Source organism: Triplophysa rosa, linkage group LG8, assembly GCF_024868665.1.
Source record: "Triplophysa rosa linkage group LG8, Trosa_1v2, whole genome shotgun sequence".
In the NCBI taxonomy this organism is placed as follows: domain Eukaryota; kingdom Metazoa; phylum Chordata; class Actinopteri; order Cypriniformes; family Nemacheilidae; genus Triplophysa; species Triplophysa rosa.
The window spans coordinates 22019563-22039335 of NC_079897.1; the positions used below are offsets into that span (position 1 = coordinate 22019563).

At 37.8% G+C, this 19773-nt stretch overlaps 4 protein-coding genes across 5 annotated transcripts; 1 reads left to right on the top strand and 3 right to left on the bottom strand.

Moving 5' to 3' along the window:
• Window positions 1–646: 646 nt before the first annotated feature.
• On the bottom strand, window positions 647–5729 carry isg20l2 (interferon stimulated exonuclease gene 20-like 2). The gene is made up of 4 exons (XM_057339913.1): window positions 5645–5729; window positions 4459–5169; window positions 3410–3610; window positions 647–2603 (listed from the first exon to the last, which is right to left on the bottom strand). Exons 2-4 carry the CDS (start codon window positions 5047–5049, stop codon window positions 2493–2495), a joined length of 903 nt encoding a protein of 300 aa, XP_057195896.1. The 5' UTR covers window positions 5050–5169; window positions 5645–5729; the 3' UTR covers window positions 647–2492.
• Window positions 5730–6174: 445 nt separating this feature from the next.
• Window positions 6175–10494, top strand: mettl25b (methyltransferase like 25B). 2 transcript variants are annotated; one of them, XM_057339338.1, is made up of 8 exons: window positions 6175–6425; window positions 6660–6778; window positions 7885–8101; window positions 8211–8273; window positions 8354–8488; window positions 8722–9593; window positions 9981–10165; window positions 10381–10494. In XM_057339338.1, the coding sequence occupies exons 1-8, from the start codon at window positions 6324–6326 to the stop codon at window positions 10473–10475; spliced, it is 1788 nt and encodes a 595-aa protein (XP_057195321.1). In that variant the 5' UTR covers window positions 6175–6323; the 3' UTR covers window positions 10476–10494. The 2 variants fall into 2 exon arrangements, with proteins under 2 accessions (XP_057195321.1, XP_057195323.1); XM_057339340.1 differs by lacking the exon at window positions 6175–6425 and having other exon boundaries at window positions 6705–6788.
• Window positions 10495–10907: 413 nt separating this feature from the next.
• On the bottom strand, window positions 10908–13294 carry s100a1 (S100 calcium binding protein A1). The gene is made up of 3 exons (XM_057339341.1): window positions 12199–13294; window positions 11202–11370; window positions 10908–11123 (listed from the first exon to the last, which is right to left on the bottom strand). Exons 2-3 carry the CDS (start codon window positions 11340–11342, stop codon window positions 10974–10976), a joined length of 291 nt encoding a protein of 96 aa, XP_057195324.1. The 5' UTR covers window positions 11343–11370; window positions 12199–13294; the 3' UTR covers window positions 10908–10973.
• Window positions 13295–13364: 70 nt separating this feature from the next.
• tlr18 (toll-like receptor 18) lies at window positions 13365–18496 on the bottom strand. Its single transcript, XM_057339334.1, has 4 exons — window positions 17956–18496; window positions 15687–16660; window positions 14400–15573; window positions 13365–14223 (listed from the first exon to the last, which is right to left on the bottom strand). Exons 2-4 carry the CDS (start codon window positions 16652–16654, stop codon window positions 13870–13872), a joined length of 2496 nt encoding a protein of 831 aa, XP_057195317.1. The 5' UTR covers window positions 16655–16660; window positions 17956–18496; the 3' UTR covers window positions 13365–13869.
• Between the last annotated feature and the right edge of the window lie 1277 nt (window positions 18497–19773).

Sequence of the window (19773 nt, forward strand, 5' to 3'; positions counted from 1 at the left end):
AAGTTAGGGGAATATTATAACTTCAAAATTGTAAAACACACAAATGCCCTGGCAGTGTGTGTTAAGGAAAAAAGTCTAAAACTACTTCCCTTTTCCAAAGAAAGTGGCACAATGAATATTGGTTCATTCATTTGCTGGGCTACAAAACGCACCATTTTAGAAATGTGAATTAAATGGTTGTGTAACATATACATAATAATATATATAATAAACATTCTCAAGGCTAAATTTAGCCTACAAATCAGTCGCTGTGCTCAATCTTTCCAAACAAGATAAATTTGCACTAAGGTTGGTAACCTGTAATAACCAGATACCTAAGCAATAAGACAATTGCTTATTAAGAAATTACTGGTTTGCATTGGCTTAGACAAATTAATCATTACTGTAAATGTGAATCTGATCCATTTGTGAGTCATGTCTGTGAAGTTGACCGCATGTGAACAGTCTTTCTTCATGGTTGGTAGCAAATGACAGAGACCGGAGGATGAATACTATGCTTTGTGCTTCTCATACTCTTTGATACAGGTACTAGAGAAATATGAAGTTTTAACACAGCAGTGCCTTACATATCTTTAAACGATGCTGAAAGTAAAAACTCAGTCTTTAATGCAAGGCTTCAAGAAAAAGTCGACTTTGTCTGGGTTATTTTAAAGGACTATTTATTTGGAATACACTATTCCAATGTTTTGGATAACCACCAAATCAGACACAATTGATTCGATTCAGTCTTAAAAATAAAGTTCCACATATAGGATTGTGGATTATCATCAGCTAGGAGCCCAAGAACATTTGTCTTCATCCATGAAGCATCATTCTGACAGCTACAGTTCATTATTTATTGGATCTTGCATTATGATATTTCTTTAGTAATGAGCAAGGGTAACTTTCTCTTTACCACAAGCTTACATTTGCCTGCCAACCACTGAAAGGATTTTAAAACTTGATCCGTTTTACAGACATTACTAACTTGCAATCCAAGCCACAACTTGGAAAGTATGAAGTCACGCCGACTGTCGTCTCTTTATGGCACACTTCATTAACTCAGATTTCATCAGATTTAAACAGTTCAATTCGATTTACCAGAGTGATTAATTTAAAAGACATATAAAAGTCAAAATACCAGATAACAGAATGTCTTCTCTGTTCCAGCATAGTCCTGCTATATCTAAAGTGACATTTTGAACCTGCTCAACATCAATGGCACATGAGGGGTAATATGCGAGTAGGAATTAGAAACATTACGTTGGATTCATTCATTTATTTTAACAAACTGTTGGTATACTGTAGGTGGATAATTGATCTAAATCACTACATTATCATCTATTTTTTTGTTTGTTATGGATCTAAAAAGCCTGTTGGATTTAAATTGCACTTCATATCAAGGAGTTTACTGATCCCAGTTTTAGACACTCTTATGGCTATTTGTTTGACGTATCTCATTACCCAGAAATAAACCCATAGCAAGTGCGTCACATTTTTACATGCTTTCACACCAAGAATGTCAGCAAGTCTCTGCACTGTTTGTTAACATTTTAATTAATCCACTGTGTCCAACTATATCAAGTAGCAAACCAATAACTAACAGAAGTGATTTTAACTTATTTTATATTTATGTTGTCTCTTTGCACAACCATCAAATCAATAACTATGATTCTACTGATCCTATCAAAATTGAAAACCGCAAATCAGTCAACAGCAGCCTTGTTAAACTGCTGGGAAACTAGTAGGCAAGGAAGAACTGACTGCCTCCCAAACATTACCAAAGCTGTGCAACTGGATCCTAAACACAGTCTCACTGATGATTGAGTGGGTTTGGAGGAAGAAGAGCTTTAACTATAATCTTAGGAATAGCAGTAGCCTTGTTTATATGGACAGTTAAATACGTGAGGGGCTATAATTCATGTGGTTGTGTTGGATTCACAGTAGATGAAAAATGCTGACCCATCCTGTTCGTCAGACATGAGAAAGAAACACTGGCAGAGAGAGGAGCTCTGATGCCAGCTTGTTACTCGCCACTTACTGCAAAAAGTTTTGTCTGAGTTTCTGAACAGAACTGTATGTGGGTAGTTGTCAGACTAATATGCAAACTTGTCTTTTAATGTGACAAACATTTAGAAAAATCTTGTGTTATTTTATGTGATAATTCTAAATTCTAAATTTTGCTGCGTCACACCATAGGACACATGTACAATTTACTCATCAACTACCCACTAAACAAACGTTGCAACGAGACAACAGTTAACAGATAAAATAAGTTAAAATCACTTCTGTTGTTCAAAAACTGAAGAGCCCCCTAGTGGTGTTTAAGGCCAACCGGTGCAGCTGAGAAGTTTAACTGTTCTTAAAAGGTAATACAAGTAAGAAAGTCATTTTCAAAAATGTCAAAGATAAGAAAATAACAAGACTGATTGCATAATAAAAGTTACTTTTTAAAATTGAAGCACAATTGTTTTTGTTTTTTTTCAGTACAAAGTGAGACCCTTTACTCCTTTTTAACTAACAGCCTGAGAGGCCAGTGTTCTTTCCCATTCCTCCTCCACTAATTTGTACAGTTCCATGGTGGCTTTGGCATCTTCTACTGATGAATGGCCTCTTCTCCCAACCTGAAAAAATTACAAGAGTTTTTAGTGGAAAGCATGTGAATGCAATGCTAAAAACAGTCTTGTCCAAAGCTCTGAAACTCTCTGTTTTACACATCTCAATCCAACAAATGGTCTGAACAGAGTTTCATTTAAAGTCCAATTTGAAGCCTTTCATGCAGAGGTCACAAACACAAATGTTCTGTACACCGTTACCTCTTCAAATCTCTACTCAAGTGGAAAATAAAAATGGAAACGTGAAAAATGTGTTAAAAATATTTTTCATGCCCTAAAAGCAAAAAAACACAAAGCTAATCCTGACCATTTCTTGATGTAAATTCTCAAATTTAAATAACGTAATATGTATTCACATTCAAATTCAAGTTAATTTGAAATATTATAATACATTGCTGCTGTCCTTCTGAAACCTTGTATCTCCATATTTTGTGATTTTCTTGTTGCCATAAAGCATTATTATTAGTCACCCTTTGATTGTCACTTGGTTTTGCAAATATCTAACCAATGAAAAGTATTAAAAAGGGCTTGTCAACTATGACAACAGTGTTTTTTCCCTTTCCTGAAACACTGTTTTTGGACATCCAAGGTTTTGGAAGGACGGCCAACGATATCTTATATTGTATTATATTATAACATACAGAGAGAGAAAATGTAATTCAAATCCTAACTTGTATTGAACTGTAAAGGAATGAGTTGTTCCAGATTTTCCTTATCTTTATTTAACAGCCAAACTATACTCATACTCAGTACTCTGAGTTTCATGCAACATCTCAGTCACATTATAACGTTTGGTTGGAATGTGTTAAACCCACTTGTATGCTCTTGTTGAAGAGAGCCATGGTGAGCCTCTTCAGAGATGCAGTTTCATGCTCGGGAAATCCAGCTTTCTGGTTTAGGAGCGGAATCCGTGCGGTATCTCGTGTTTGGCCAGCAGGATGGAAATATTTTAAGGCCTTGAAGTCATTATGGATGGCATGGCCCACGACCACTTTCCCTGTCATTATCTTCACAATCTGTGTGCAAAACATAAAATAGCACTTAGATTAGGGCAACAAGACGTCCACGTTTTATTGCATGTTCAAAAGAGCCTGAAAATACACTGCAAAAAAGCCTGCACAACAACAACAAACAGAAGTTGCGTAGTGATTATTTTAACCAAAAGAGGGGGCTGCACGCTAATTACTCATTTTAAATTTAAGTACCATTGTTTGTAAATACTTACATAGCTCAAACAGAAAAAAACAACTAAACAATTACACTGGATGAAAGCATATATATAGTGATTAAAATTAGCTTAAAATGGTATGCCTAAAAGGTCCATTTCCAATGCATAAAAAGGGTAACAGTTAAAAATGTTGTTAAAACTACTGCACACAGTATATTCACCACTTACAAATAAATAAATAAATATATTTTTTTTCAATGTTCAGATGTTACAGCATTTTTATACTAAATACACGGATTGAATTAGAAACCTAAAACAATAAAAAAAAACATACAAAAACTACCTTTCTATCTTCAACCATTCATCTGCCATTGGTCAGTTAAACATGTCCAAACTAAACTCATAACACAGCTGTTCATTTCTTTGCCACCAGTGTTTTAGAAATGACACACTGTTGTATAGTAACTTATATAAGGTTCTTCAGTCAAAAAAAAGGATTTTGGTTAAGCAGACAATGCAAATGTCAGAAAAAAACACAAAAAATAATATGCTTAACTGAGAAAAATTAAAGCCTAACTTTATAAAGTCTTGATAAAAGACATGGGTGGGCTTCAGTGGACCTTTAGCTCTGAACTAGCAAACTCATGGGCTTTTCGAAAACACTTTTCACATTTAAACAAGGATGCTTTCTCATACCTCTGTCTGCGCCTGTCTGAAGGGTGTGGCATTGCGTAGATCCTGCCTCCTGATTCCACTCCAGCGTGTCCGAAAATCTGTGATAGGTCTGGTAGGTTGGATGAATTTATCATAAATGACATCGCCATCATAGGAGACGATACTACACCGCCCAAGCTCACCAATGGACCCCTTTGGTCCCGTTCCTACCATCTCACAGTCCAATGCTATATATTTAAAAGGTCCAATAGTGGTGGGAAATGGTCTCTGTGCTGGTTTTCCTTGAGATGTACAGGCAGTGGATGAAACTGAAGTTGAGGATTTCTGACAAAGCACCTGTGCAGAACTGGAAGGCTTGTTGGTCTTATCAGGCTGAGTGGTGTAAAATTTGGGAAAAATAGCACCTGGGTTCGATTGCCTCTCTCCATTGATCTGCACGTTATTTTGCATTCTGTCATTTCCATTATGATTAATTTTGTTTTGGGTAAATTGACCATTTTTATCCATGGAACGTTTCCATTTATGAGAACATTTGTATTTGGCTTTGGATTTCCTCTTTTTCCCTGGATTTGGTGTTGGGTCAAATTTCAGGTTAAGCGAAATCCCTGACATGATTTTATCCACAAAGGCGATTTAATTATATCAATACCTACAGAAATGGTTTTGAAACACAAAACTATGACGTTCAAGACTGTGGTGTTAAAACAGGTGACTCCTCAATGTTCTTTCAATCTATAATTGTAAAGAGAGAGAACATCAATAAAAGGATATTTTAGAAAAATTTATATTCTGTCCATAAACTCTTATTGGCCATGAGCTTTATTGGTCGAAATTTGAATAGACTTATAATTCATTATTTTAAAATGTATAATAATAATCCAGCTCCTCTTTACCACATAGCATATGAACAATAAACATCAACTAGAGGGTAACTGTTACGTTAAACACACGTTTACAGCCCATACGGACAAAACATTTCCACTGTACTTTACAATATAATTTAGTCGGAGTATTACCCAAAACAACTCGTTAGCTTTCGTTAAATATATTAAACTAAACCATGCCAATAATCTCGGATGTTATCCTGATTTGATTTAGGCTACGTTAACCAACTAATACAGATTCAAAACTGTCTACCCACACTGTCTACCAAAACACATCCCGCATATTTGTGTTATGTATAAACATAAAATTATAAATTACATACCATTTTTGTGGAAACGAACAAAAATGTCACAAATGACTCGCTACTATGGTTCTAATCATCCACGTGACCAAACGTGGGGTGCGCGGTGTGTTTCCGGGTGGAAGGGCAAGTAAAGCGGCGAGCTGAGAGCACGTGGTTGTTTTGCTGCCCGGAAACGTTGATGCGCAGGCCAATCAGTGTATGACTTCATAACACCGCGAGAGCTAGAGTTTTGAAATGTATCTCTCGCGATACTTTGATATCATCCGCTGATCGCTCTCCACGTGCCTGTCAAAGTCGGCTGTTCCTAAAGGGATACAGCAATATCCAGAAGTGATGCAAAATCTCGCCATAAAATTACAATAAATTTGCCTACACTAATGCCTACATCTACTCCAACCCTAACTCTAACATTATAATAATTTTAAAAAATAATTAACTGTTGTCAGCATGACAAAAATTATGCGGTATTGAAGTGCGCATGCCCAGTGGAGATAGCTGTATCCCTTCTAGCCAAAACTGTTCAAATCGGACAAAATTTCTAACCGGCATGCACTGCTTCAAGCCATCCACCGATCGGTCTGCGCAGCGCCGCATGAAGTCAAACACACCTCCTATTCTGCATTAAATGAATGGAAGTGAGGCGTTCTCAGGACAAGCACCCCACACTTTTTAGTTTACATGTAGTTTTGTTTTTTAAATGTTTGTGGTGACTTTATCAGAGCAGGAGCAGAGAGGATTGGCCATGAAGTTGACAACGCTCCTGTCAAACTACAGACCCATATCGGACTCCTACATAATAGTAAATGGATTTTTGTGCTTTATCTCAGTCACAAACTCTTTGTGTTTAACGTGTCTTTTAACGTCTGTCCGAACTGGATCCGTAGCGATAGTGTAACAGTAAACGAATAATCTGCTCAACCTTAAACCCAAAGACGTGGGTTATTTTCTGTCGGATTAGCATCATGTTTGTTACGAGAGAATGCTAAAATATTCATGTACATCTGAAAGTGTATCGGTGTTTCTGTCATCACAGGAGTTCTTTAGTGAGAGTTTGTGGGATACTCTGCCTGTGAGCTGGCAGAAAGCCCTCGGTGATCTTACACCCCCACAGATCGCTGACCTACTGCTCGATAGAGATATAAAAGACAGACGGTAAGAGAAGGTTGGTTGAGCGAAAATCACGTTCATATCGGTGCATACCTACTTGATAATTTGTGCAGAGTTCTATCTCTGTAAAGTGCGTTGAGTACAGCCAGTGTTGGGCAAGTTACTCTGAAAAAGTAATTAACTACTAGTTACTAATTACATGTTCAATAGTGTAATTAGATTACTGTACAAATTACTCTCTCCAAAAAGTATTTAATTACTTATTACTAATGACTTTCTATATCCTATATCAACTTTTATTAGTTAAGTGATTCAAGGATAGACATAAAACGGCTCTTTTAATTTATTCAAATCACAGTAAAATCGCCAGTGTTAAAAAGGTCAAATTAACTCTCACAGTGTTTATATAATCCACACTATACACTGTGAGTGTTAATTTGACCCTTTTTAACACTGGCGATTTTGCTGTGAATAAATAACATAAAACTACATAAAGTAGTATTATTTACTGCCCAAAGTATTAAAATGTGAGAATTATACATTAAAGCACGGATTTTAAAGTTAGACTTTGAATTTTGATGTCAATTCCACTATTTCACACACAAATATTACACAAAGTATTTAGTTGAATTACATCATAAGTAACTGTAATTAAATGACAGAAAAATTAGAGTAATCCCTTACTTTACTTTTTCAAAGGAAAAGTAATTAAATTACAGTAACTAATTACTTAGTAACTAATTAAACCCAACACTGAGTACAGCCATAGTTTAAAGCAAAAGATCAAATTCATGTTATATTTGATCTTTTTTCTAAGAATAGACACGTTACTACAGTTATGCACACTTTAAACATTTTCTTCACCTGCTTCACGAGGTACCATCTTTTAGGTGTGCTGTTGATCATCTAGTTGCTTTTCCATTACTGTCCATCTCATGTAAATAAAACTGAACTAATCTTATGCATTTGAGCAAAGCCTTCAGGTTAAAAGTTAGGGTCACAAGGAGCATTAATTCAAGTATTCAGTCATTCAGTTATATTACTGGCACCGTGTAGTCATGTACAGTACAAACAAATGAACCACACACAGAACTGCAGATGGAGCAAAATAATGGAACAATATTTTACAGGGCTTTTTATTTTTGTCTTAGTTACCCATCTGTTTGGCCTTTGTCCTTGCTGGCGCTGCAGACGGCAGCACATGCCCTGTCATTTCCACGTAAAGCACCAGCTGGACACCCTCAGGATGCAGGTGCACAGATGCCCGACGAGTTTAAGTCTAACCAGAGTCAAAGTTCTTTGTTAGGACATATTTTCCGCAAACACGTTAAACCCAAGAAGCAGCATGAAATCCGTCGACTTGGAAAGGTATGAGTATTGTATTTGAAAGTTCTTTGAATTTTGTTAATTGAAATGGGTTAATTCACTAGATAAACCATTAAACTTGCATATGTTCTTTTAAAACCCTTTCTCCTAGCTGGTTAAGGAGTCGTGTGACCAGGCTAACTGTAACTCTGTGGTTGATGTTGGGTCCGGACAGGTACAGTTGCATTGTGCTTTATTTTGCTATGAGTTAATTATGCTAAACATTTGGCTGTTGGCCCACTTTGATCCGTTCAGGGCCATTTGACGCGTTTTCTGTCTTTTGGACTTGGCCTTAATGTCACTGGAATTGAGGCTGATCCTGACCTGGTTTCCATGGCCACCAAATTTGATAGACAGCTCCTACTGACATTGGACAAAGAGAGTCAACGGGTATGGCCCTGATATTTTGCATATTTATATTTACATGATCGTTTTTGTAATTAAATGTAGACATTAGATGTGTTTTTGTAGATATGCATGTGCGATGAAATTTTTTTACTCTTACTTAAATCCATAGCAGACCACAGCAAATATAACCATTGATTTATTAATTCTTAAACCTAACTACTACTGTGGCCCAGTTTTTTGGGGGTTGAGAATTAACTTATGTATTTCTGTTGCAGTCAGGTCTGCATTCTGAACATGGACCCACTCCTCGCCATGTGGTGGGCTGGGTTGATCCAAAAGCATCATGGGATGTTTTTGTCAAGCATCTTGATGTGACGGCAAGTAAAATAGACAGTGATGGACCTATCACTGGGCTGTATGAAAAGAAACAGCTATCAGTGCCACCAGAGATGAAACTAGAACTAAATTCCTACCAAGCCTATGCAGAGGAGTTACGGACTACATGTGCAGCTGACACAAACATTTCCGATATTGTCTCCCAAATAAACACTGTGGTTTCTCCATCTGGGGTGAAATCTAAAAACCATACACACACTACATCAGAACACATGTGCAAGTTTTCCAGTGAATCACCTATTAACACTTTACCCTTTATTGGATCTGAAGTGACAATCCCAGATGTTGGTGTTGATGCCAAAGGATCGAGTAACTTTGTCCTTACGGGGCTTCATGCCTGTGGAGACCTTAGCTCAACACTTCTTCGCCATTTTGCCAACTGCCCTCATGTTCAGGTTATCACCTCTGTTGCTTGCTGCTATATGAAAATCTCAACCCGGGATAACCCAAACCCTCCAGGGGTGATACAACCCCACTTCTCATCCACCTCAATGGAGTCTCATTCAGAATATGGTTATCCTATGAGTGACTGGGTACGTGGATTACCAGGGCACCAGCTGTCCTACAAGGCACGAGAGGGTGCTTGTCATGCAATAGAGGACTATCTCCACAGGCTGAGAGAGGAGAGCGGGCTACTGCGGACACATTGCTACAGAGCTGTCTTGGAAACCATCATCAGAGCGGCAAGACCTGAATTACGCAGGCCAGGGGTTCAAACGGTTAAGGCGGCCCACATGCTGTCATTCTCTGAGTAAGCATCATAACTTTTTTTTTGCCTTTCACACTCTCCCGTCAGCACTGATCAATGCATTGATCTCTGTGGAGAGAAGTGTCAATGCAATGCCCTCATGCCATATAATGCAGCATTATGGCCCGGTTTCACAGACACGGTTTAGCTTAAGCCAGGACTATGCCTTAGTTAAATCAAGATATTTATGTCACTTTTATAAAAATGGCTCAGAAGAATACATTACTGGTGTGCATCTCGAGACAAAACAATGGCACCGTTATATTTTAAGATATTTCTGTGCAAGTTATATTCAGTTAAGTCAGGTCACACATTCATTTTAGTCTGGTACTAGCCTTAAGCCTTGTCTGTGAAACCGGGCCTAAATCATTAATCTCTGCATTCTCACAGGTATGCTCGCATGGCACTGCCACGGGTGGGTTTACCTGCTGATCTCCACTTTGACCCTGTCTGTGTGGAGGCAATGCTAGCACAGCAGGGCAGGGTGGTGGTGTATTTCAGCCTGGTTCTGCTGCTTGCACCTGTGGTGGAGACTCTTGTGTTACTGGACAGAATGATATTTCTCCAGGAGAGAGGTAAGTGGAGCAGAGCAAGTCACTCAGAGTAAATGGACTGTAAAAACAGACATCTCACTGGCAGCTAAACCAGCTTCTGGTGGAGTGAGGCATTCAGACAGCTTTGAATGACCTGCTGTGTTATATTAGTTAAGGTGTTTATTTGAAATGGTTCCATTTTTAATTTTTTGTCTACAGAAATATGCAAGGTAATATTTGTGTGTTTTAATTTTCAGGTTTTCAAAGTAAACTTATTCCACTATTTGATGCTGCCTTTTCCCCAAGAAACCTGGTACTGATGGCCATAAAGCTGACCGCAGCACAGAGCTGAAAGGAGTGATATTTTTATTAGAACAAGACAATGATTTGCAGTGAAATATTGCATGGTTTAAAACGCACCTCCACATAATCCACAGGAAACAATGGTTTATTTGAAATCTGAAATTATTTGGACAGATTTTAATGTTTTTCTTGAGGGATTGTTGTTCAATATTTTTGTTTCCCTCTGCAATTTCTGATTGTTGTAGCCTGTGTATTTATTAAAAATGCCTGTGACAGTGTAACTGCATTTCTTTGGAATTTGTCAAATGTTTCTCTTAAAGTTAACAGATTAAATATGATACAGGAGTAGTGCATTTGGGATACATTTAGAAAGATCCAGAGCATTTTGGGACCAGGTTTGTGGTTGCTGTAATAACCTGTAGATGGCACTCTTGCAACAATCACATCAACCTATTCAAAGGCATTAAAAGACAGCTTACTTTCTATACACATTTTCTCATGCAGAGCCTTTATTTCTCATAAATAGCATTTACAAATGTGAAGACATTCAATTCTTCATGCTTTCTACAAAGAATTCATTACATGCCACTGTGAGGGCAGCAACCAACACAACAAACTCCTGGAAGTCCACCTCCCCATCTTGGTTCTCGTCCAAATCAGACATGATCTTCTCCACGACCATGGGGTCTTTACTCGCCTACAAGAGAGAACAGTTATTTACAATGTTCCAGCAAACATGCATGTAGCCCAAGCAGTGTGCATTTTTTACACTTACTGTTAAAAAGTCGTTGAGTTCTCCCTGAAGCAAGCTTTTGAGCTCTGCTTTGCTCAGCTTGTACTTGTCTCCTTCTTTAGAGGAGTATGTGTGGAAGACTTTAATCAGGCTTTCCATTGCATTTTCCAGCTGCGAAACCATGGTGCTTTTTAATTAAATGACCACTACCCTGCAAAAACATTACATTAGGATTTTTCATGGTAAATTTAGGTCAACTGGAGCGTTCTCATACATGTGTCCTTCAATTTCAGTAAACACATTTTTACCCTTGAGCACATCAAGTTAGTAGTAACTGTATAGACTAGCATGTACAGCTTTTGAGGGTACTGCCCCATTTTGCTTCTAAAAAAAATTAAGTAATTGGCTACTTCAAGACGTTCATTCTGTAAGATAACACTTTTTGCCCAGCGCACCATGCATCACTCGCATGCACGACTGCTGACCCCAGTGGCCCTTAACCTACCCCACTAACGGATCTAATATCTGTGCTCCACCAGGCCTTTTGGCCTTGGCAGGTAGATGACGACTTGCATGGATGGGGAAGACAGGTATACATCAATTATTCAATCAGCCTTTTGTACGAACTAAAGGCGCCGAGGCTGACCATTCAGCATCAAAGCATGTTGGACTAGATTTTTGACGTGCTTTTAATAGGCTCAATTTAGGTGTATGTTTCATATAGAAACGTCGATCGTAACAGTTTACAAAACTACTGTAGGCCTACTTTGAATAAGGTTTAACGTGTTACAATTAAGTGTTACATGTGACGCAGGAATTGCTAATTCGCTAGTACTAGTATAAATTACGTCGTAGCCTAATCTATAATGGTGGTCTATGTAATTTGGCAATGAATAAAAGACTGCTAACCAACATTACAAACGTTAAAACACCAGCTTGTCTTGCAATGCATATTTATGTAACCGGCATTGTTGCTATTCAAAACGCTATTATAATCAGAATATTTATAGACAGAAAAGCGTAACTTCTTTCAACTTACCGAGTAAAATGAAGCTGCACCTTACGCTTGATGAAGCGGTTAAATGCGCCTGAAAGCATCGCATTAAATAGCGTCGATTCACCTGTGCGGGGAATCAGGTGACGCCTCCTCCAACAGCAAACCGCCCATATGGTCACGTGCAAATTAACCTAACCTTTAAAAATAATGTGCTCAAACATTAAATCTAATCTTATGGTCTTTGCATGACTTCACATTTTCTTTAAAGATAATTATAGGCCTTTTTACACCAAATAAATAATTACATTGAAGCATATAGTATTGCAAACACAGTAGTACCTCAGAGTAAAGTGAAGCAACAGGGTAACTTCGATTTGTGCTCACTCTGGTGTGCTGTGCATGCATGCATGCATGCATGGTGTGTGTCATTGCATGCATTGTTTTGACTAATAGTCTAGACTAAAACCTACTAATGAGGTAGTAATGAAGAAACCAATCAAAGATAACAAAAACATACAGAACGATGAGCATATTTTACTTGAGTAATCACCTTCTATTTGCTAAAAATTATTTTTGGTTCAGTCTAGGGCATTCAGGTCACATGATATGTGATGAGAAATGGAAAAATGAGGTTGCGCAATGTTGTGAAGTGGAAGTGGTGGGTATGTGATGGCACGAATAAAGAATTTCCCTTCGTTATGAGTCAGTGCATGTTTCCAACAAAAAGAAAAGGCTTGTGACCTTGAAAATATGCAGGTTCAATCATCTGTTTCAGATAACATGAATACATCACAGCTACTTGATTGTTTGTCAAGTTTCTATTCTTAAATTATAGTATAGTACAACATTCTTATAGCCCGGTTTTACTTTTTTCATTAATAAATGTACAGTAAATGATTTTTCATTAATAATACAAATCTATTTTTAACTACAGTATGTCAACAACAAATTCTTATTATACCTCAGTGTAATGAAATTCGCCCAAAAAAGTTTACTCATCATTTACTCACAATCAGATTGTTTCAAACCTGTATAAATTTATTTGTTCTGCTGAACACAATGGAAGATATTTGGAAGAATGTCAGTAACCAAACAGATCTAATCCCCCATTGACTCCCATAGTATTTGTTTTTCCTACTATGGCAGTAAATGGGGGATGAGATCTGTTTGGTTACTGACATTTTTCAAATATCTTTCTTTGTGTTCAGCAAAACAAAGACAGGTTTGGAACAACGTGAGGGTAAGTAAATGATAACAAGAGTTTTCATTTTGGGGTGAACTGTCCCTTTAATTTGCCAAAAATGGCATGTTGTGAATATGGTTTTATTGCAGTAATACAACTTGTTTCAGTAAACATAAGATGGTTGGCAGTCTTGATGTTGACTGGCCTAATCGTGGTTAGTAAATGTACTTACATACTAATGTAAATAGAACTGTATTGATTATCAGAGCATATGTGTTGTCATATTATGGTTCATTGGGTAAGTTGTTTCCTTTCTAGATAAGTCTGGTTGTTTGTCAGATTCAAAAACATTGTAACTATGTGTACACAAAAATCATGTGATAATGTATTTTTATGTATTTTTCCTTCTGAAAGTGAGAAAATAAAATATAAGTCTTCTCTACTGGCCACCTTAAACATGTCCTTCTACATGTTCTGCATGACCTCTATTTGAAAGCGTATTGTTAACATTGCCATCTTCATCTTTCCCTTTAGTGCACAGACCTCTGGTTCTCAAGTGGCACCTCAGTAAGAGACATCGACCTCACTGAAGACAGACTTGAAGTGCGCTGTCTTATTGCATTTGGTTTGCCCAGAACGCTCCTCAGCTGGATCCAGAAGAAACTCTGCTCTGTGGGTTGCTGCGGCCACTCCAGGTAAGTTTTGGTACTGAGCATCTTTTTCAGTCTGCAAAATTTGCTGGGTAGCGAGGTGGGATCAATGGGTTCCTTGACAACCAGGATGACATCACTGAACGTCTTGCCGATGGCCCGTTGTTGGGCGAAGTAGAGCTCGTAGTTGCACCAATCGCTGTTCACGAAATTCCTCGACAGCACAAAGATGACCTAAAGAACAAAAACATGATGATGCTTAACAAAACTTCAGAAGGCGTGTCTTGCCAATCAGTATGTTTCGTTTTTCTAAAATGTGATGTTTTATATGTTAGATTTAAGTTAGATAAGAAGACATCTACCACGATGTTTGGACTGCAGCTTAGCAGAAGTAATCATTTCAAACACACCTTGCGGCTATTTTCAATGTTCTCAATGATGTTGTCGATGATCCACCTCCCTGGAATAAAGTCTCTTTCATGGATGCAAAGTCGATAGGGAGGCCTAGCATTCTCTAGACAGGGCAGCAGCTGCTCTCTAACCCAGTCTGCATCCGAGTGGCTGTATGAGATGAAGGCGTGAAATGTGTAGTCCATAGCCTGATCATAACCTGCTTTATGGGCTCTGTACTTAGCTCTGATAATTTGGTATGTAGCTTTAATGTACCAAGGCACGTGGAATATATAGCAGACAAGCACCATACCAAGTACAACAAGAGCTGTCGTCGACACAGATATGATGATAACAAGTTTAATATCGCAGGCTAAATTACCAGGGAAGTATCTGGACACCATCGTATTGAGAAGACGCTCCGGGTGGTAACATTTGTAGTTATACGGCCAGTCTGTAATGTTCACCTTGCCCTTACTTGTGGTTTCCTGTATAAACGTATGAAGATCACAGGTACAATGGTATGGGTTGTTCCCTGCGGTCAGCACCTGTAGCGAAGGCATGTCCTTAAAAGACGTCATGCTAATGAGACCAAATGAGTTCCCATCTAAAGAGAGTGTCCTCAGAAATGGATTCCTCCAGCCGGAAGGGATGAACTTGATCTTGTTGCCGCTAAGGAGGAGCTCTGTCAGGTTGGACGCTTTATTAAAATAGTCCATGTCGAGCTGGTCCAGGTTACTGTACGACAGATCGAGGTAGAACACAGAATTGGGGAGGCACTTAAAACTGTTGCTGGTCATGCTGTTGTGATTAGCGATTACTCTGGTAACGGTCGTTCTCCAGTTACAGACACGGTTCCCTATATATTGCAGTTGGTTGTGGCTCATATCGATCGTGGTCATCTTGACAAAGTTCTCGGTCAGAGATGCCAAGTCACTGAGACTAATAAGGCGATTACGACTGACGTTAAAGGTCTGAAGTAAAAGCAAGTTTCTGTTGTCACATAGCGGGTAATAAAGATAGCTGTCCTTCACCTGGTTGTTGGAGATGTCGAATACCTCAACGCTTTTCAACTCCTGCCATGAGTCACAAGGCACAGAGTTGAAGTTGACGTTCCATATAATGATTTGACGGATATGATTGAGCCAGGTGAAGCGCCAGTCGAAGCGAATTATATCTGGATTACTGATGTCCCTTTAGAACAAAACACAAAGATCACAATTAAGATGAGATTGAAATATGTTTATATCGATATATGCATATCAAGATTTGGTTTTGTCATAATCAAGAAAGTTAGTAAAACTTACGAGAGAACCAACTTTTCCAAGGTCAGGTTTGTCACACTGGATCCCTGTGTTATGTTTTGCGAACGAGCAAAGTCGATATACACAAGCGCTAAAGCTTTGATTGGACTCTTTGCAACATTTACTAGAGCCATTCTCATAACCTCCTCATTGAATTTACCTCGATGGAAGAACAACGTTTCAGTATTTACATACTGCAGGCCATAAAAAATATCCTGTTTGCCAGTGTAGTACTGAAATTCAAAAAGATTGCGGAAACGTAGAACGTCAAATGTTTTGTTTGCTAAGTCTTTTAATATTTTAGGAAGCACATCTGGAGTTTTGTCTATAGCTATATCGAGCCACAAGTTTTTTGTGCTGAGGGTCTTGAAAAACCCAATTTCATAACTTTTAAGACCAGTACCAGTTTTAATGGCAAACTTGTCCAACGAGTGGTTTCTCAATATGTAAATGTCAAGGCTTCCCAAATTACTAACCAGTGGTCCACCAATCGACAAAATCTTTAACTGACTGAAATTTGAAAAAGCGTCACCTAGAAATACTTGTGTGTACATATTATTGGACAACTCTAAAACCTTCAAATTTGTGAGTGGCTGCAGAGCTTTGAGGGGAATTTGTGTCAAAGAATTGTTAAATAAATTGATATCCTCCAGTAGGAGATTTCTCTGAAAGGCATCATCCACAATCAGTGAGATATTATTGTAATTAAGCTTGAGGACTCGCAGTTGACTAAAATTGAAAAAGTCTTGTTTGCGAATGACCTGTATGGTATTGAAAGAGAGGTCGAGCTGTTCAAGAGAAGCCGGAAGTTGTGTTACAGGCACACCGTGTAGCCGAAGACCTTTACAGTCTGCTGCACGCCCCTTGGCTGTTATTATACAAGACTGTTGGGATTTAACTGGCTTAATGTGCAGAAAGCCCTGGAGACTCAGAAGCAGAGCAAACGGAGCAAACATTCCCATGAGCTTCATTTAAATCTGTAGAGAAACAGAGAAAAAAAAATCTGATAGTATTAGAAACCCTAATCTCAGTTTCTTCTATTGGTAAAATGAGGTCTCTAAGAGGCTTCTACTCTATTCTATTTAATGTATAAACAAAAGTTTCATAAAAAGGTTTTGTCTTGTGAGTTTTTTTGTCCGGAACAGACAGTTCTTCCTTGTAAAACAGAACAGTTATGTTTGTAGTTCCTTAGTAAGTCATTCAGTGGTTTGCCTGTAACAAACACTAATATATAAGTAATATAACACATTGCCCCCAATTATCCCTTTACGGGCTTGGTTGCTATAGGCACAGGTGATTGTGACCAAATCCTACTTTATAACCCCAGAATAAATATTATTTCCAAATCAATAGCATATTTTGCTAATCAAGTTTCAATTCACAAGGTTTAAAATAACATTAATAATTAACCATGGGTCTACGAAGCATGTCAATGGAATGTGATAAAGCTTCACATTTTTTTCAAGTGCTCTGTATTACTACTGTTGTTTTTTATGAATCCAAATAAAAACGGTCATATTCAAAGGGAACTATTAGTAGGCTAATTTTTATACAAATCTGTAAAAGGTTTATTGAATATGAGTAAATAAATAAATGTATATATTTAATAAAAAACATTTATTGAAAAAGCATGCACCCATGCTGATAATTAACTAGCCCTAACAAAGGTACCTACAAAACCTGCAAGATTTTCAAGTAGTACTCGTAAATTACATATTTAAACATTTTGTTGATATCGTTTATTAGTACACTCTTTATGTCATTTATGAATTTATGGAACAAGGAACATCCTTGATGTGCCCCCTTACGTTTCTCTTTAGATTTTTTAAATATAACTTTATTCGTATTTGCAGAAGTACAAGATATAAGCATTATGTTCCTTCAGCAGTAAACGATTATCTGTTCTTGTGTGTGTATGCAAACATTTTATTATTCGCCGTTATGTGGAGTCAAAATAAATATTATTATACTAAAGCAAAAATTGTGGCAGGTGGCCAGCATCCAACAGCGATCCTCCTCCTTGTAAAATCACAAACGAGAGAGCAAAGCAGTGTTTATGAAAGTTGTTTTATTTGTGTTAGTACACGCGAGCCTCTAAACTTTAGTGTGACGTCTGCAAGGCAAACACACATACAAACATTGGTGAATCTTAGTGACAGACTATCCATTTTTACCGTTTGCAATATAGGACCAAAAGATTGCTTTATAAATACTGCTTGCCGAAATAACACGGATACAATGCCTATTGATAACTGTAATAAAGTCCGCTTACCTCTGTACGAACTATAAAGAAGTTTTTAGACTGTGTTGAACGAGTGGTCGGGATACCCACAAAGAATACTAGCTGAGAGTCCACAAAAACATTCAGAGAGTTGTGCATTCCGGTTTATTGAAGACGTTAGTCACGTTCCATAGTATCAGGTTCCTGGAATTTTCTTACTGAAGTCTCCAAGTCTCCGGGAGTTATGATTCATTTGAGTGATTCGTTCTTTTTCAGTTCGTTCACCAAAAAGATTCGTTCACTGATTCGTTCAGTGACCATTTCTATAATACTATACTAATACTATAATAATACTGTTAATTTGTCTTTGTTACATTGATTTAACCATCAGCTTGCATTATTTTATTATTTTCGTAAGGATCTTTACATTGTGTCCGTTTCTGTACTTGTTGAACAAGAGACCTGCATCTTTCGTTCACGAGTGAGAAGACATGAACGAGACACGAGTGAGTCTCGTTCATGTCGTTCACGAACGAGAATCAGCGGGTCCTTTCGTTCACTCACGAACGAAATGAACGATGAACGAGAATCAGCAGGTCCTTTGACACTCTTTTAAGCCAAGACGCTCTGTGCTCGAGGGTGTGGAAGCATATTGGTAGCAATTATCAAATTGAAATGCAATTTGCAAAATGGCAATGCAGTATGTAAAATGACAATGCATTTATTTCTTTAAATATACATTTAAAATAACATATGTGCAACATTAGGTGCAAATGAAAATTCAATAACACAATTGACATTTGTCCGTTCCTACACTACTTTTAATATGTATTTTGAAATGCATATTTTAACGCTCTTTAAGTTGCAAAATTAAAATTAAAATGCATTCCCCGGATTGAGTATATGTGTTTAAGATAGCCAAGCAAAACTGTTGCAAAATGATCATTCAAATGTTTTTTTCCCTAAATGCATTAACATTCACGGGTTGAACATTTGGGATTGCAGTTTCATTACACAGCGCGCCGAGTGTTGCAAATTCAATGTGGACTTGAGAATGCATTTCGAGCTGGCCACGCCCCCTCCCCGATACAGCGTCATTGTGTGAAGGCGGAGCCAGGTGTACGTGCGTTGATGTGAGGCTGCAGACAGAGCTGATAAAAGCAATAAATTGCATGCACACGAATTAGAGCACAAAGACAGAAATGGCTTAAGTGTTGATGATACTGATGATAAGTGTACAATATGCGTGCGTGGGTATGTTTAACATTACTCGGGACTGTCCTCCATAGCACTTGCAAGTTGCAGACAAGTGATAGGCCTATACTTTTTTGTTTATAAACTTTTACTTATTTTTTAAACTTTATATTTTCTTTACAACTTAAGTTTAAAAAGGCATGCAAGCCTTCTCCTGCTGTTACCTATCAGCAGGTCGAAACAGCGGCCATTAGATTTCATGGTTCTTGCGTTTATGAATTGTTCCGCCGTTCGGACCCAATGCGATACATATGTGACGTGCTTGCATTGTAGCTAATTTAACTTTCTAGAAAGCCACACTTTGATTTGTATTTTGATACATATTTGGAGTGTTACTTCCACATAACTGTACAGTAATCATCCTAAAGATCTGTGCTGATTAAGGGTGGCAATACTTTAGAAAGGCTGGCTCAGGCTTGCCTTAAAAAATCTTGTATACTGACACTATTGAACTTCTTGGCAATGGGACATTTGCTATAGGCTATGCTGTAAATAGATGCTAGAAAAAGATGCTGAGATATTGTAAAATGTTTCTGCAGTATTGCTTAAGATCTCCTTAAGTAGGAATTTCTTGAGGTTGGAGAACTTGAGGATATAAAGACTTAATGGCTTTGG

Coding starts and splice junctions, on each gene's coding strand:
- mettl25b (XM_057339338.1), top strand. CDS start 6,324: ATGTTTGTGGTGACTTTATCAGAGCAGGAGCAGAGAGGATTGGCCATG. Junction 6,426..6,659: donor TATCGGACTCCTACATAATA/GTAAATGGATTT, acceptor CTGTCATCACAG/GAGTTCTTTAGTGAGAGTTT. Junction 10,166..10,380: donor GATATTTCTCCAGGAGAGAG/GTAAGTGGAGCA, acceptor TTTAATTTTCAG/GTTTTCAAAGTAAACTTATT.
- s100a1 (XM_057339341.1), bottom strand. CDS start 11,342: ATGGTTTCGCAGCTGGAAAATGCAATGGAAAGCCTGATTAAAGTCTTC. Junction 11,124..11,201: donor AACTCAACGACTTTTTAACA/GTAAGTGTAAAA, acceptor TCTCTCTTGTAG/GCGAGTAAAGACCCCATGGT.
- tlr18 (XM_057339334.1), bottom strand. CDS start 16,654: ATGAAGCTCATGGGAATGTTTGCTCCGTTTGCTCTGCTTCTGAGTCTC. Junction 15,574..15,686: donor TTGGAAAAGTTGGTTCTCTC/GTAAGTTTTACT, acceptor TTTGTTCTAAAG/GGACATCAGTAATCCAGATA. Junction 14,224..14,399: donor ACATTGAAAATAGCCGCAAG/GTGTGTTTGAAA, acceptor TTTGTTCTTTAG/GTCATCTTTGTGCTGTCGAG.
- isg20l2 (XM_057339913.1), bottom strand. CDS start 5,049: ATGTCAGGGATTTCGCTTAACCTGAAATTTGACCCAACACCAAATCCA. Junction 3,611..4,458: donor TCAGACAGGCGCAGACAGAG/GTATGAGAAAGC, acceptor TTTTGCACACAG/ATTGTGAAGATAATGACAGG. Junction 2,604..3,409: donor TCTTCAACAAGAGCATACAA/GTGGGTTTAACA, acceptor TAATTTTTTCAG/GTTGGGAGAAGAGGCCATTC.